Source organism: Colobus angolensis, unplaced genomic scaffold, assembly GCF_000951035.1.
Source record: "Colobus angolensis palliatus isolate OR3802 unplaced genomic scaffold, Cang.pa_1.0 Scaffold161, whole genome shotgun sequence".
NCBI classification, from domain to species: Eukaryota; Metazoa; Chordata; class Mammalia; order Primates; family Cercopithecidae; genus Colobus; species Colobus angolensis.
This window is the reverse complement of record NW_012114722.1, coordinates 8,244,255-8,262,330: the sequence shown is the minus strand read 5'-3', so window position 1 is coordinate 8,262,330 and position 18,076 is coordinate 8,244,255. Positions and strand designations below refer to the sequence as shown.

The window sequence follows — 18,076 nt, the reverse complement described above, 5'->3', positions numbered from 1 at the left end:
AGTCAGACATCCAAAATCAGCCTAATGAGGCTAAAATTAAGGTGTCGACAGAGCTACATTCCTTCTGTAGGCTCTAGAGGTGAATCTGTTTTCTTGTCTTTTCCAGATTTTAGAGTCTACCCGCAGTCCTGGGCTCAAGGCCACATCAATCTGACCTCCCCTCATACCTTCTCTGACTTTCATTCCTTCCTCTTTCCTTACAAGGACCCTTGTGATTACATTGCAATTTCCCAGATAACTCAGAATTCTCTTGCCATCTCAAGATTCTTAATTTAGTCACATCTACAGAGCCCTTTTTTTTTTGATAATTTAATATATTCACAAAATCAATAGTTAGGATATGGACAGTTTTTGAGGGGGGTTATTATTCTGCCTGTCACAGAGGGTTGAATTTTAAATGGAATGAATTTAACGTAGGGACAGGAATCTGTGTCAAAAAGAGAAATAATTCCCAAGGTAATATATAGATCTTAATATGAGAAAATTACTACGTTTTTCTGTTGTTTATAATTCTATCAATACTGCTGAAATAACAGATGCTGCAAACTAGTCTGAAAGTTCAGATTTTCGTTTAACAAAGAAAGAAATGCAAAATTTTCTGAAAATTTGATTTAGAGCATTACCAAGTCTTTATTAAATACCATAATTAGATTATTTCTACCCTGGGATGAAGGTTCAAGTGACTTTTATTTGCTGTAAACCTTGGCTAATCCTGAATGTAAACATGATGGTATTTGTTCTTTGTGTCATCACAGACCTGAAAATCTTCTGTAGTGAGTTTTATACTCAGTAAAGATAGGAAACCAAAGATTAGGACTTCAATGAACTGCCTAGGGAGGGTGAAACTTATATGTGAGAACTGATTACATAAAGTACTTGAGAAGCCTAGGAGCCCAAACATCTGACTGAGAGGATTTTACCTCCTTTCAAGGATGAGGCTCATCTTCATCTCTACCCGTTGAAGAGAATAGGAATTCCTAGAACCTATGTGGCAGAGATCAAAAAAGCTGTGACTTAGGTACCATGAATGGAGTAATTGGGGAAGTGATAAGGCAAGACTGTGGGGAGCTCTTCTCCCAGTTTCTTCTGCATAATTTTTTCTTCTTGCTAAGCTCTTTTCTCATTGGTCTGTTCCAGCCTCTACATTTCATTCATTTATTCCATTAGGCTAATGTATTAGGTCTTCACTAGTGCAAATTCAGCTGAGGAGGAATTAGCATAATAAGACATTGACAATGAGGATACATTAATCCAATTATACTGTTACTTACTAAAGAACATCTTTAGAAAATAAAGCCTACAATGTACTTGAAGTAATTGTAGGAAAAGAAAACTTATCTTGAAGATCTGCTAAGGGAGAACAAGTCCAAATGGGGTACTATAATGAAGAGAATTTTGGGCATCCATTCAAGCAGTTTTTGTTGTGATTAGAAGAAAACAACATTATTGAAAGAAAGCAGAGCATATTGCATAGGAGGAGGGCATCGTCTTCCAATTTTCTCCCTTTATTTAATTCATTCCTCATGTTTGGCCATGAGACAGGGTAGATGAGATGAAACACAAAAGAATTCTGAGAATATTAAAAGTCTTAAAAGTAAAGTGAAGCATCTTTGCAAATCTCTACTCTTTCAGACAACGCACAAAGACATCGACATTTATTAAGTTTTTACATGAAAGTGATCTCAAAGATGATTCCAAAGGGACTGATTTTATGACAGTACAAGGGAGAAAATTGAAAACCTTCCTTTGTGATAATATGTGTCTTCAGTGCAATCACAGATTTCTGTGACTTTTACCATGATTGTATATACTTGGAATATAATTTAGTATAGTCAAATTTGATTAGCATAAAGTCATAGATGTAAGCAAACTTTAATCTAGTGACATGACTGAAATTCTAAAACCTGTGGGCAGTCTATATATTAATATAAATTAATATTTGTATTTTTTCAACTTTTATTTTAAGTTCTGGGGTACATGTGCAGGATGCACAGCTTTCTTACATAGGTAAACATGTGCCATGGTGGTTTGCTGCGCAGATCAACCCATCCCCTAAATATTAAGCCCAGCATCCATTAGCTGTTCTTCCTGATGCTCTCCCTCCCCCACCCCCATCACAGGCCCCAGGGTGTGTTGTTCTCCCCAGTGTGTCCATGTGTTTTCATTGTTCAGCTTCCATTTATAAGTAAGAACATGTGGTGCGTGGTTTTCTGTTCCTGCATAAGTTTGCTGAGGATAACGGCTTGCAGCTTGATCCATGTCCTTGCAAAGGACATGATCTTGTTCCTTTTTATGGCTGCATAGTCTTCCATGGCATGTATGTACCATACCACATTTTCTTTATGCATTCTATCATTGAGGGACATTTGAGTTGATTCCATGTCTTTGCTATTGTGAACAGTGCTGCAATGAACATACATGTGCATGTATCTTTAACATAGGATGGTATATATTCTTTTGGGTATATACCCAGTAATGGGATTGCTGGATCAAATGGTATTTCTGGTTCTAAAATTTTGAGGAATTGCCATACTGTCTTCCACAATAGTTAAACTAATTTACACTCCTACCAACAGTGTAAAATCATTCCTTTTTCTGTGCAAACTCGCCAGCATCTATTTTTTCTTGATTTTTTAATAATCACCATTGTAACTGGCATGAAGTGGTATCTCACTGTGGTTTTACTTTGCATTTCTCTAGTGATCAGTGATGTTGAGCTTTTCTGCCTATGTTTGCTGGCCACAAGAATGTCTTCTTTTGAGAAGTGTCTGTTCATGTCCTTTGCCCAATTCTTAATGGGGTTGTTTGTTTTCGTCTTGATTATTTCCTTAAGTTCCTTATAGACTCTGGATATCAGACCTTTGTCAGATAGATAGATTGCAAAAATGTTCTCCCATTCTGTAGGTTGTTTCTTCACTCAGATGATAGTTTCTTTTGCTTTGCAGAAGCTCTTTAGTTTAATTAGATCCCATTTGTCAATTTTTGATTTTTTTGCAGTTGCTTTTGATGTTTTCATTGTGAAATCTTTGCCTGTCCTTATGTCCTGAATGGTATTGTCTAGATTTTCTTCTAGGGTTTTTTATAGTTTTGGGTTTTACGTATAAGTCTTTAATCCATCTTGTGTTAATTTTTATATTAGATGTAAGGAAGAGGGATCTAGTTTCAGTTTTCTGCATATGGCTAGCCAGTTCTCCCAGCACCATTTATTAAATAGGAATTCTTTCTCCATTGCTTGCTTTTGTCAGGTTTGTCAAAGAGCAGATGGTTGTACATGTGCAGTCTTATTTCTGGGTTCTCTATTCTGTTCCATTGGTTTATGTGTCTGTTTACTATGTGAAATAAACAGTTTAAGAAATAGTAGCTTAAAACTTTTTCTACAAATTTTATTTCTGTAGTCACTTCACTCCAGGCAGTGCTTTAATATAATCATAATGCATATTCTGGAGGTTCTTACTTCAAAACAATTTCAACATTCTTATCTTTCCCATCAGTCTCAATATTCTTCCTATGCAGGTATATAACGGGAAAGTGTTTTGTTTCTTTTAAAACAAAATTTCAATGAGTCTACGAAATAAATAAATAAATATTTTTTGGGTACATTTGATGGGAAATAATAATATAGAATAATCACAACTTACTGGTTAATGAAATTTCTCTCAGAAGTATAGATCATTCACTTTTTCATTTTTTAACTAGTCTTTAGAGATTACTTATTGTAAAATCTGACATGAAATAAACTGAAGAGCTTTTCATCCAGTTTTTCAAGTTTAGAGAATCTAGTATAAAGAGGACCTGATCGTTGTTGCTATTTCACTGACGATTTTGTTATCTTTGATTATAATGTAATAATATACAACTCTTTCCCAATGCCCTAATACAAAAATAACCAGTGTTAATTTTCTATGTTTGTATAAGTTAATGCTAATTGTAAAATTCCATTTTCTTTTTTTTTTTTTTTTTTTTTTTTTGACACGTAGTTTTGCTCTTGTTGCCCGGGCTGGAGTGCAGTGGCCGGATCTCAGCTCACTGCAAGCTCCGCCTCCCAGGTTTACGCCATTCTCCTGCCTCAGCCTCCCGAGTAGCTGGAACTACAGGCACCCTCCACCTTGCCCGGCTAGTTTTTTTTTTGTATTTTTTTTAGTAGAGATGGGGTTTCACCGTGTTAGCCAGGATGGTCTCGATCTCCTGACCTCATGATCCGCCTGTCTCGGCCTCCCAAAGTGCTGGGATTACAGGCTTGAGCCACCGCGCCTGGCCAAATTCCATTTTCATACTTGTTTGTTATTCATTTTGTTTTGGTCAAGATAAGTTTGCTCTAATTAAGCTAACATGGATTCTATTTTGTTGTTTTCATTGAAACTGGAATATTATCCCTTTCCCTTACTATGCTTCTAAATTCAATAGATAATTGCTCAAGGTTAAAATGCAGTTATATTTCATATCATCTTTTTAATCTAGATTTATTTCCAGTCATATTTCAGACAACTGACTTATTTCTTTTCCTAATTATATTTGTTTACTACCTTTATTTATTTCAATTTGTTCTCTGTTTGTTCCTTTGTTCTTCATTCAAGTTCCCAGATAATTGAAGTGGATCATAGACCAATTTACGTCAAAATATTTTCTTGGCTTATCACCTGAGATTCCTAGAGGGATCTCTTGAGAAATTAGAAATGTCATTATTATATAAGTGGTTTTAATATAATCATAATGCGTATTCTGCAGGTTCGTACAAAAATAAATTTACCAATGGCTTAGTCTAGCACACTTTTTAATTATAGAATACATCTTAACTCCATTCAATATTTGGTTATTGACATCAACCTAGGAATTGCAGTTATTTAGGTTTGACAGGCAATGCTAATGAGTGTTTTGAAAATAATGAATTAGTGAAGTTCTTTTTGCGTTGAAAACTGAAAACTTATTTTAGTTAAGAGCTTAGTGTATCTCCATAGAATGCTTTTAATTCTGTACTCTTGAGTTTACACTTACAAAGCCAAGTTCTCATGATAACATTTAGTGCCTCTACATGGCCATGCTTATGTTGCCAAATAATTAAGCACAAATAGCATCTTGGAAGAACTCAGAAGACATACAGGACAGCAACCTCCCAGAACAGATTTCTCATGGACAAGAAATCTAGTGAGACTTTGTTTCTACCTAGAAACTTGGTTGAAGTGAATACATAAATTTTCTGAAATGTTAACGTTTCTTCATCAAATACTCAAGGTTAGAAAGAAGTTCCTTTTTATGGCTTACGATATGGATTTTGATATGAGTCATAATTTTTTTAATGAAGGAGAACCATTCTGTCTCCTTGCCCCACACTTGAGCTTAATGTTCTAATATTAGGAAACAAAAAGGTTTATAATTCTTTAGTTTGTGAATTATAATTGACTTTTTAAAAAGAAAGTTAACTTGTAATTGTAATAGCTGCTAACTCTCTGACAAACCTTTTTCACATCACTGGAAAGCATAAAAGACAAAACTATAAGTTCATGATTTCATTCTCTTTTTATTTTTTATTTTTTTTTGTTTTTAATTTATTTATTTATTTATTTATTTATTTATTTATTTTTGAGATGGAACCTCGCTCTGTCACCAGGCTGGAGTGCAGTGGTGTGATCTCGGCTCACTGCAACCTCCGCCTCCCAGGTTCAAGCGATTCTCCTGCCTCAGCCTCCCGAGTAACTGGGACTACGGGCGTGCGCCAACACGCCTATCTAATTTTTTTGTGTGTTTTTAGTAGAGAAGGGGTTTCACCGTGTTGGCTAGGATGGTCTTGATCTCTTGACCTTATGATCCACCCACCTCGGCCTCCCAAAGTGCTAGGATTACAGGTATGAGTCACCATGCCTGGCCCCCAGGTTATACAATTATAATTCATTTATAGTTATGGGCAGACTTGTTTAATGTTTAGGAATTATCAATCCAGCTTTCTGTGTGTAATTGAAGGGAATTTTTTTTATTTGACATAGTTATTAGAAAGACATAGTTATTTAGCAAGCAAAATTACATATTGAAGGTAGTGAGAAAGACATTATTTTATGTGTTTGTGTTCTAGCAAATCTGAAAGATTAATCAATTTTAACCATAGTGTGGGGGATGGTAGTGGTGAATAATGTCAGTATTATTGATACACATCAGATTCTTTTCATGATGGCATCCACTTTACATACAGTAAAGTATGTATAGCTTTTTTATTTTGGTGGAGACAAGAATGATGCCAATAACCTAAACTACTATACTATACTTTACTATACTTTACTATATCGTGCTTTTCTTTGTAGGGCCTAGCTAAATCTTTAGGAGTTTAACTTCACCTATAGTATATTTGTCTCCATTAATAACAAGAACATTATAATTTTTGACTAATTACAACAAAATTTAGCATTTTGAGCATAAATTTAGCCAAACAATTCCTCTATATTTCTTTCCAATTTCAAAATAATACTTTTATATTTTAAATTATATATTGCCATAACAGAATAAATTACTGTATATTTTCCCATTAAAGAGATTTATGCATGAAATATTTCGAAGTGAAAGACACACTTTTAAGTGTGTGATAAACCCATGAATTATTTCTACTCTCACACTTCTTAGAAAAATTTTAAAATAAATATTTCTATAAAAGTCACTCTACAGTAAGCTGCTGAATAATCAATTGATTTCAGCCTTTTGAGCTTTTCAAATTCTTACTGGAAAAAATTATTTTGATGGAATGATTTTCCCCTCCGTTAATCTTGCTCTGACATAACTGCTATATCTGAATCATACATTTAGAAAAATGTTTAATGCATTCATAGCAACCTTTAAAACATTGGACAACATTCAGAGACTAGCCCAGGTACTAATTAAATAGTATATTTTTAGGAACTTATGGTAACAGCAGTGACAGTAATTACTTTGAAAATAAGGACTAAATGAAGCTTATAGTATTGTGTTTTGTCTTTATTTGGGTCCAGTTCTTAAGAAAATAATTGAGGATCATTAGTTTGAAATAACTGTGTCTACACTGAGGAGTAATATTCATTCTCAGAGAGATAAAAATAAGAAATAATACAATGAATAAGCAAACATAAATTATTCTTTTAGGGATTTAAACATAATTTACCGATATTTGCTGATACGTTTTGATATTTAAAATATAAAAGTTCAAATTATCTAATGTTAAATAAGCTAATGGATTGAACTTGTCTACTCATAATTCGTAATTCTTCCATTGAATATTTAAAGCCCATAAATTCAATACAGCTTCATTTTTATGGCACCTATCTTAATTATTGTTCAGCAGGAATATTGAAATATGAAAATATACACAGAATTATAGTTCTGTGCTGTTTTTGTTCTTTCACATGCTAATAAGAGTGTGCATTTTTAAAGTTTAGTAAACTTAAATTATAAAATGTGAGAAAATGCCTTCTTGAAATAAAATTGATATTGATATTTCTCATCTGAGAAATAAATATTATACTTTATTTTTTTTTTTCAAGTAATGTCTGGAACAGCTAGAATCTCTCCCAGGTGCCCCAGGGCAGATCATCTCATAGAGATATACAATCACTGGGTCTTGCTGTCTAGATCTGGGAGGCTTGTCAGGATCAGAGCTCTGCACAGAAACGTTAAGAGATTTTGTGCTGTGAATATTTCAACCTGTCCAGATAATCTGTGTGAAAAGCACTGTTCTTCTGTGCTTCTCTGGATGACCTCTTATCCCTTTTTCACGTCATTATGTTTGCTGGGGGGAAATCCTGCTGTGCTACATCATAATAACATGTAATCTTCTTGCTCAGTTTAGCTGAGATTTAAGGAGACTCTGCTCATAGAAACTGTTCTTTAAAGCCTGATCTATAATTTTGCAGAATCACCCTAGCAGAAGAGCAAGAGGCTTTATAAGAGCGATACAACCATTAAAACTCTTAAACGAAGATTAGTTTCAAGTTTTACAATCCGGTACCAAACCATCTGGCAAATCTCATGTCGGGTTTTGTTAAAACCCTGAGCTTTCTAAGTGTTAATTCATCCCCCTTCTATAACATTCCCCCTTCCCTAAACACACATAGGAACACACACTTGACTTGATGATTAAGATAAAAGATCTAATTAAATGCTCCAAGCTTGTTGATTTTTCCACCTGGTGATTTGTTGCTCTTGACGACAATTTCTAGATAGCTGTTTGCTTTTGGCAGAACCTTTGGAATCCTTATAGATAAATGAATATATTTTTCCCAAATTATTCATCTCATTTTTTCCACATTTCTCTTGGGTCTAACTACATCCAGAAGGAGGATCCTCATTACCTTGTGCTGACAAACCACTTCAGAGGGACTCAGATTAGTCTGGAAAATATTGGACATGCCTATGAAATAACCCAACACTATTTTACTCAAGATCTCATCATTGTAGCTATGATGATGGCAGTTATCCTAGAAAAAAATTAAATCTGAAAATAAATTTTAGTTTATATTAACCCAGCATTAAGTCAATTCTTTTTTTTTTTTTTTTTTTTTTTTTTTTGAGATGGAGTCTTGCTCTGTCACCCAGGCTGGAGTACAGTGGCACAGTCTCAGCTCACTGCAAGCTCCGTCTCCCAGGTTTACGCCATTCTCCTGCCTCAGCCTCCCGAGTAGCTGGGACTACAGGCACCCGCCACCTCGCCCGGCTAGGTTTTTCTTTGTATTTTTTAGTAGAGACGGGGTTTCACCGTGTTAGCCAGGATGGTCTCGATCTCCTGACCTCGTGATCCACCTGCCTCAGCCTCCCAAAGTGCTGGGATTACAGGCGTGAGCCACTGCGCCCGGCCAACATTAAGTCATTTCTAAACATTCCGTCCATAGCTATCAAACTGTGCTTTGCATTTAGAAATCCATGTCTCTTGACACCAATATGTATACAAAACTCAAGACAAAACAAAAAACACACAAGGAATAAAGGAGAATTAATCATAGAACATAAGGTGTTCCAGATTCACAATATCTTGTCTGTGCCATACTGTTCATAAACATAGCTTTGCATGTCCCTTTAGTTCTGCTAAATGTGTGCCAATTTCCCCATGGAGAGGAAATATTATTAAATTATGTATTTTCTAGTCTTGCCTCATCTCTAAAAAACACAGTAAAAATTCAGTCTGTGAGTTTATATGGGAATGCTTTACTCTGCATAACTTATAAGAAAGCTTATAGTTGTTATATTTCTTCAAGCATGTAATCTATAGAGTCCTTCTAGGAAAGAGAATATCGCAATATCTGAAAATTTTGACCAAACACTAAATATCAAACTCCAAATCTAAACCTATTTAATCCAACCTTTCTCCTTGTCTCCACCTAAAAGACATTTCATTGATTTTTAAGCAAATATAGATACATTCTATAACTTTTAAGTAGCCAATTTATTTCATACTTTCAATTGTCAATTTGACTTAAAATCTATAGTTATCCTTACTATAAGCATTAATAAATATGATTCATACCAGTTCTCAAAATTTAAGTTTTTGAGAAATCTCCAGTTTTAAAAACCAACTTTTGGATTAGAAGTTTCAACTAAATTCACACAAAAACTTGTATTTACCCAAGTAAGAAGAATTTATCTCTAATCAAAAGAGGTTTCTTCCAACTAGAGATTATGTAACAATTGGAATAAGTAAAGAATAGTTAAGGTCTGCCTTACCTGTTCCCAGCACCCTCACTCATCATATTATTGTAGCAGTGGTAAACTTTTATTTTTCAGATATATGAAAATAATTTTAAAAAAACCTCTAAGTAACTGGAATTTATTGTTTCAACAAATTTTAGGTGCTTCATAGTACCTTACTGATGAGAACTGAGGGTCATTTCTGAATGAGAATGGAAGATTGTAAGGCCAGCATTCTCCATCACTGGCAGGGCTGCTCGGGGCCTTTCTCTTGTATTAAAGTGATATCTTCACTTAGAAAAGAGACAAGGGGAGAGAGAGGTGGATAGAGAATGACAGAGAGAGAGAAAGAATGAATCACATGGTGAATGGCTTCTGCTTCATGTTGTTAGAGAAGATAAAACCATAATAGTGCAAACCAAGAGGATAATTATAAAATGCCAAGCACTTTATTATAGTAACTCAATATCATAGAAGTATGTTATGAGGCTCATGTTATTATACTCATTTCACAGATGATGAAGCTGAGAATCATATTAAATAACTTGACAAACTTCATAAAACTAGTAGACTGTAGAGCCAGATGTAGATTGCAAAGGCTCTATCCTTTCCACTGTTGCACCATATTGTTGAGTAGATTTTAGTCTCTTTTAAATATCTATCTTTTCTTCCTTAAATATTGCATATAGAATACATCTCAACACCTCTAACAAATATAAGGCAGAAAGGCATGTCAGGAGAAAAGAAACATTAAAGAGAGTAGTAATTAACTGAGAGTTTCTCCTATTTCAGGAAACCTCTGGATTATACTCACAGCAATTAGAAAACATGTCCTGTAACATATTATAAAAATTAAAAGTTGATATTGTGTCAAGGATTTTAATGAAAATCATTAATCTACATATGTCCTGGGAAAAATAAGTATCAAGTTACACTTTATGTTTGTAAGTTTTGCCATAGTTTTGATTAATGTTATTTCCACAGTAAGGGTTATGCTTTCTTATAAGGAAATAAGAATGAAGAAAAGGTTTTATAAATGTAATCACTAGAAGCATCACCCACATACTTACATGTCTTTAGGTATATATCATCCTGCTAGATGTTGCATAGGACTCTCCAAAAAATATCTCATACGCATATTTGAGGAGACCTTTTTTGCCCTAATCTATCAGTATTTCAACCATATGGCAATAAGATAACAATAATGTACCAGTTATACCCACTTGTAGTGTTTGGTAGCTAAAATAGAGTGATGACTATGACAATTTATAATGTAACATATTTGTAAATCCTGAGATTTCCATGGTGGGTTTGATTACCCAGAAAATGATAGCATACTTACATTTCTAGTGGAAAACCTACTGCATTTGAGAAAGAAATGTAATTGCTGAATGTACCAGTGCATCTCTGGATTCTTTTTTTGCTAGATTTTGAAACAATAATGGTGAGACCGTATTCAGAAATAGCATGATCTTATTGTAAGAATGATTTTCTTACCATTAGGTTTGAGTTACAATACAATTTCTAATTGCCAGAAGAAAGGATGCTTTCCACATTTCTCCTGAAAACAATCACAAAACCAGGGGCCAGGTGAGATGGCTCACACTTGTAATCCCAGCACTTTCAGAGGCCGTGGCAAACAGATCATTTGAGCTCAGGAGTTTGAGATCAGCCTGGGCAACATGATGAAACACTGTCTCTACAAAAAAAAAAAAATATATATATATATATATATACAAAAATTAGCCAGACATGGTGACATACGCCTGTAGTCTCAGCTACTCAGGAGGCTGAGGTAGGAAGATCGCTTGATCCTGGGAGGTTGAGACTGAAGTGAGCCAAGATTGTGCCACTGCATTTCAGCGCAAGTGACAGAGTGAGACTCAAAAAAAAGAAAAAAGTCACAAAACCACAGAACCAGTCTGGGTTTACCTCTCCCAGAAGATTTGCAAGTAGTCAAGTTAAGGAAAGCAGTTGATGCATGAAGTTACTAAAGCTCAGATACTGTGCGACACTGTCAGGAAAACATTTAAGAACAGCAAGAAGAACCGGCCAGATTTAGAAAGTTCAATCAAATTATCTTGCTTCATAAGCCTATTTTTGCAAAGCAGATGTATTTTGGGAAATGAATTTTTTTCTTTTAGGTTACCTGCATCTTATTATTTTCATGAAAGACTGAGTCCTTTGGAAGCTGCAAATATAGTTTCCACTTATTGAAAAACTTTATTATTGTGTATATTTTGAGAAATAATTCTCACTTGTGTGAATTGGAATTTGCCTTAAAATTTTCCTACTTTTTGACAAAAAAAAATGGAATCAATAGAATTTTGAGCATTTACTCTTAATCAGTGCTTCTTATGATCCAGCCTCTTCCTATCTCCTCCATAAATAAAATAATTCAAGAAAATTACCAGTAATTTTTAATCTATAGAATTTCTAGATTCTAAAAGGTGGGAAATAATATAAACCTATTGGTTTTCTCTCACATATGTCTATTTCTTTACACAACATCACCAATGAAACAATGTATTTGTGCTTGAAGCGTTAATGCAATTTTAAACAAAGTCAACTTCCCTTCCAATGTCTAAGCTATTACCAAGTAATCTCTAACTTAGGAATAATAATAAGATCCAATATCTATCCTTCCTTCTCTTAGAAGTTATTATTTTTTATTATTAGCAATAATGCCAGTGACATTTCTCAAGACTCGTTAAGATCATTGCTAAAACACACTTCTCACTTTTTGGCACTGAGCAATATCTTAATATGAACTGAATTAAAATGTGGCTTAAATCTACAAAGACTGTGATTCTTATAAAGCATTTTACTCTTTTCTTGAAAGTTTGACATCTAATTCCATAAAAGGAAAGATCGTTTGGTTCAGTATGTGGTACATGTAAGGAAAGAGAAATGCAGATCTGCATTTTATTTCTCAGGTGTCACTGATGAACCATAGTTCATTTTCTTAAAACAGCCAAGGATAAATGTAGTTAATCACTAAGTTTTCCTGCAAGTGTCATTTCTCTCACTTGCATTACAGTTAGGTCTCAGTAATTCTGTATACTGGGGCTATTCTATTAGATGATTTCCTGGTTTTTAGTCTTATAACTATGGGATTTTGGAGGGGGTGGGGAGTGATAGAATATTAGCAGGGGTGGGGGGATTATTTTGCGTTCTTATTTTTGTACAAAACAAAGCAAAATAATTTTTTTCTAATGTTTGAATACTGAAGCATGTTGTACAGTAGACATGTTTAGTTGCCAAATTTAAATGTGCAAGATGCATCCACATAGACTTATACTTTTAACCATGTAAAATAGCATCCCTGCTTAATTAAATGGACATATGAATACAGCATTATATATTAGACAGAGGGCAGCCTAGCAGACATGGAACTGCTCACAGTTGACAGAGAATGTTTAAATTAGATGCTTAAAATGTGCATGTGAAATGCAACCCAAATAAACTTGATTTTTTTTTAAAAAGTTAAGTGTACCTTTTGGCCATTTGCATGTCTTCTTTTATGAAATGTCTGTTCATATCTTTTGCCCATTTTTAAATCAATTTTTTCTATTGAGTTGTTTGAATTCCTTATATATTCTGGTTATTTAACCCCAAAGTTGTCAACATCACTAATCTTAAGGGAAATGCAAATAAAAACCACAATGAAATAGCATCTCATTCTAGGTAAAAGGGCTATTACAAAAAGACAAAAAAACAAACAAACGAAAAAACACAGATAGTGGAGAGGATGTGGAGAAAAGGGAATGCTGACACATTGGTGATGGGAATGTAAATTAATACATCCACTATGGAAAACAGTAAGGATGTTTCTGGAAAAACTGAAAATAGATCTATCATATGATCCAGCAATCATACTGCTGGGTATATATTAAAAAAAAATGAAAAAGAAAAGAAAATTGATATATCCAAAAGATACCTGCACTTTTATGTTTATTGCAGCACTAATCACAATAGCCAAGATATAGGATAATTCTTCAATCACTTCCAACTTGGTATGGCTTCCTTACATAGGTAACAACTGAACATCTTTGGTAAAATCTGTTAATTCCTGAAAAGATGATGATAATTTGCACTGAGGATCTGCATCCTCAATGCACTTGGCACTTATCACATCTATTAAATCCCTTGGCATTTATCACATCTATTACATATCTTTGTATGGCAAATAGCAAATTTGTGTTGTGGTGGCACACACAAGATTGATTTTAATTTGCAACAGAGCACATTCACAAATATAGCCCTTGAAGCCATTAGGTTGCAAAAGCATTGGACAGAAATTTTCTTCAGCTTAAATGTCAACCATTTAAATATTTAATTTTTTTATCTTTATTTTATTTTATTTTATTTTATTGAGACAAGGTCTTGCTCTGCTGCCCAGGTTAGAGTGCAGTGGCAGAATCATAGCTCACTGCAGCCTCCAAAATGCTGGGCTCAAGTGATCCTCCCACCTTGACTTCCCAAAGCACTGGAGTTACTGGTATCATTTAAATTGTCCTCCACAATTTCATTCATATGTTTAATAGAACACGTAATAGAACTCCATGTAAACTCCATGAGAAAATAAATTTCTTTTCTTTTTTTTCTCTTTTTTAACTCTAGTCCCTAGAGTTACATGTGGCATATGGTTAACCCTCAATAACCATTTGTTACGTAAATAAACTATGATTTCTAAAAAGAGATAATTTACCCAGGCACTATTTTAGCTACCTGTAGGCAATGTTAATATGAAATGTACTGTGTATTTTACTTTTAACAAACAGCTTAAAATACTTCTATTTTCTTCCCTTCTAAAGCCAATGAAGGAGGTCATGCGATCTTGCACCCCCATGAAAGAGTCTACTACTGTGGAGGTCTGGATTCATCCGCAACCACAGGTATGAAAAAAGTCCTATGATTTTTCCTCCCTCTTCCTTTTAAATGATTTTTATAAAGGTATGAGGAATACTCTTAAGTAGTGTACACAATGTGTGTTCCCTTACATTTCCTCAGGTGATTTTGTGCTGGACTCAAAATTTACTGTTGAAAATATGACAGTAAATATATATCTTTTTAGTGTGATTTGATAATAACAGTGAAATTAACTTGTTGGATCAGGTAAAAGTATTTCTCTAAAAGCATCTTCTAAATGTTTATTCTGCTGATGTTTAAGTGTAGTTTTGTAATCATGGATTGAAAAAAAGTAAAACTGCTGTTTTATAATATGACTTAAATTTAAGTTTTAGCATAATATAGCATAATTTGCTTTTTATGTTAATTAGGCAAACTTTAGTAAAACTTCATTGAAACAAGTTTGTTTGGGGGATAATATTAGCAGCAGTAAATATAGTAGGTCTGCAGCAAACTCTTCCCTTGGAGGGAAGAATTCAACCAAGGAACATAAGGATGAGTGAGAGACCAATGCAAGTTTTAGAGCAAGAGTGACAGTATATTAAAAAGTTTCAGAGCAGGAATGAAAGGAAGCAAAGTGCACTTGGTAGAGGGCCAAGTGGGCAATTTGAGAAATCCAAGTACCCTGTTCGATCCTTGACTTGAGGTTTTTATACATTGGCATGGATCCAAGGTTTGTGTGTCTTCTTCCTTGATTTTTTTGTTGGGATAGGCTATCCACCTGCAGTGGTTTGTCAGCACTTGGGAGGGGCCACATTTGCAGTGTGTTTACTGAAGTTGTGCACAAGCTCATTTGAGGCATTTTTCCCTTACCAGTTGAGTATTCCTAGAGAAAGGTCATATACCAGTTAAACTCTGTCATTTTGCCTCTTAGTGTACATGTTTGAGCCCAATCACCCAACTCCTGAGATCTTATTGGGAAGCTGCTGATCACCAGCTTCAGGTGTTTTCTATCTTTTGGGAGTCTCCCTTTCCTTGTCTCTGCTGCAACTGATTATTATTTTAGAGAGACAGTTTAATGACAGCCTGACCATCACCTGATGGTCACCTGACATTCTTAGGGGAGGAGCATCTTCTGCCCTGCTCATGTCTGTATAGCTACCTGCTCTAACACAACCAGTCTGAATTTGTTTTTAAAAATCAAGTCATAAGGTGTATTTGTAAAGCAACCACTTTTACTTATTTTGGTCGGGACAGCTCAAAAATGTGACCAAAAGTTCAATTCTAATTTGTTTTCCTAGTATAGGTTTTAAGAGGACTTAAAAAAATGGGGTTAGAAGGCCAATGTCCAGACATCTATATGTTAGTTGGTATTCTATGACTGGTTGTTATACTGTTGTTAATAAAGTCCTAAATCTGACTCCTCTGGTATGAAATTAATATCCATAAATTGCCTTCTACCTAGTTATTTTCAAATGTCTTTTATTTTTTATAGGACAAAGAAATTCAAATAATGTAAATACATAAATATGAATCTAGACTATTAGATAAATAACCCAAATGGAATGGAAAGAGGATCATGTTTATTATTTATTAATTTATGTGTGCATCTGAAATTCATGGAAGTCGTGTGTTCTGTAATTATAACATCCTACAATATTTCACAGAGTTAATTTATACTCTTTGCAAAGAGTTTCAGAATTAATTTATGCACTGTGAGGAGATATGATTAATATTATAGAGGTAAATCTCAACCCAGGATTCTGTCCAAATTGTCACAAGTTTTAAGTTATTCCAGCCTGAATTAGTGAAGTTTCACCAAGTTTGAAACCATCGTAACCTCCCAATGGGTTCTCGTTTCCTGCTGCCTAGACAGAGCCAATTTATCAAGACAGGAGAATTACAATAGAGAAAGAGTTTAATTCACACAGAGTCAGCTGTACAGGAAACTAGAGTTTTATTATTACTCAAAAACTCAGGAGATGATGGAGGTTTTTAAGGATAATTTGGTGGGTAGGTGGTCAGAAAGTGGAGAGTGCTGATTGGTTGGGTCAGAGATGAAATCACAGGGAATGTTGAAGCTGTCTTCTTTTGCTGAGTCAGTTTACCTATCTGGGTGGTACCAGTTGATCCATCAAGTGCAGGGTCTTGAAAATACCTCAAGCACTGATCTTAGGGTTTACAATAGAGATGTTATCCCCAGGAGCAATTTGGGGGGGTTCAGAATCTTGCAGCCTCCAACTGCATGACTCGTAAACCATAATTCCTTATTCTGTGGCTAATGTGTTAGTCCTGCAAAGGCAGTTTAGACCCCAGACAAGAAGGAAGTTGGTTTTGGGAAAGGGCTATGTATTAGTATGTTCTTACACTTTTAGCAAGAAATACCCGAGTCTGGGTAATTTATAAAGAAAGGAAGTTTAATTGACTCACAGTTATGCATGACTGGGGAGGCCTCAGGAAACTTACAATCATTGCAGAAATCACCACTTCACAGGGCTGCAGAAGAGACACTGAGTGCCAAGCGAAAGAGGAAGCCCCTTATAAAACCATCAGATCTTGTGAGAACTCATTGTCATGAGAACAGCATGAGGGGAACTGCCCCCATGATTCAATTATCTCCACATGGTCCCACCCTGGACACATGGGAATTATTACAATTCAAAGTGAGATATGGGTGGCAACACAGAGCCAAACCACATCATTCCACTGCTGGTTTCTCCCAAATCTCATTTCCTCACATTTCAAGACACAATCGTGCCTTTCCAACAGTCTCCCAAAGTCTTATCCCATTTCAGCATTAACCCAAAAGTCCAAGTCCAAAGTCTCATCTGAGACAAGGCAAGTCCCTTTCTCCTATGAGCTTGTAAAACCAAAAGCAAGTTAGTTACTTCCTAGATACAGTGGGGGTACTGGCATTAGGTAAATACACCCATGCCAAATGGGAGAAATTGACCAAAACAAAGGTGTTTCAGGCCCCATGCAAGTCCAAAATCCAATAGGGCAGTTTTTACATCTTAAATTTCCAAAAAGATCTCCTTTGAATCTACATCTCACACCCAGGTCACGCTGATGCAAGAGTTGGGCTCCCACAATCTTGGGCAGCTCTGCCCCTGTGGCTTTGCAGGGTACAGCCTACCTCCCATCTGCTTTCAGAAGCTGTCCCTGATTGTCTGTGGCTTTTTTAGGTGCACAGTACAAGCTGTTGGAGGATCTACCATTCTAGGGTCTGGAGGATGGTGGCCTTCTTCTCACAGCTCCACTAAGCAGTTCCCAAGTAGGGACTCTGTGTGGGGGCTCCAATTCCACATTTCCCTTCTGCACTGCCCTAGCAGAAGTTCTCTATAAGGGCTTTGCCCCTGCAGCAAACTTCTGCCTGGACAACCAGGTGTGTCCATACATACTCGGAAATCTAGGTGGAGGTTCCCAAATCCCAATTCTTGACTTCTGTGCACCTGCAGCCCCAACACCACATGTAAGCCACCAAGGCTTGGGACTTGCACCCTCTGAAGCAATGACCTGTGCTATATGTTGGGCCCTTTTAGCCATGACTGCAACTGAAGCACCTGGGACACAGGTCACCATACCCTGAGGC

General features: G+C 35.4%; 1 protein-coding gene across 1 annotated transcript in view; it reads left to right on the top strand.

Moving 5' to 3' along the window:
- Positions 1–18,076, top strand: part of PCDH11X (protocadherin 11 X-linked) — an 820,557-nt gene that overhangs the window by 403,924 nt on the left and 398,557 nt on the right. The window contains exon 6 of the mRNA XM_011937280.1: positions 14,451–14,531. Coding sequence (XP_011792670.1) covers positions 14,451–14,531 — 81 coding nt within the window. The remainder of the gene's footprint in view (positions 1–14,450; positions 14,532–18,076) is intronic.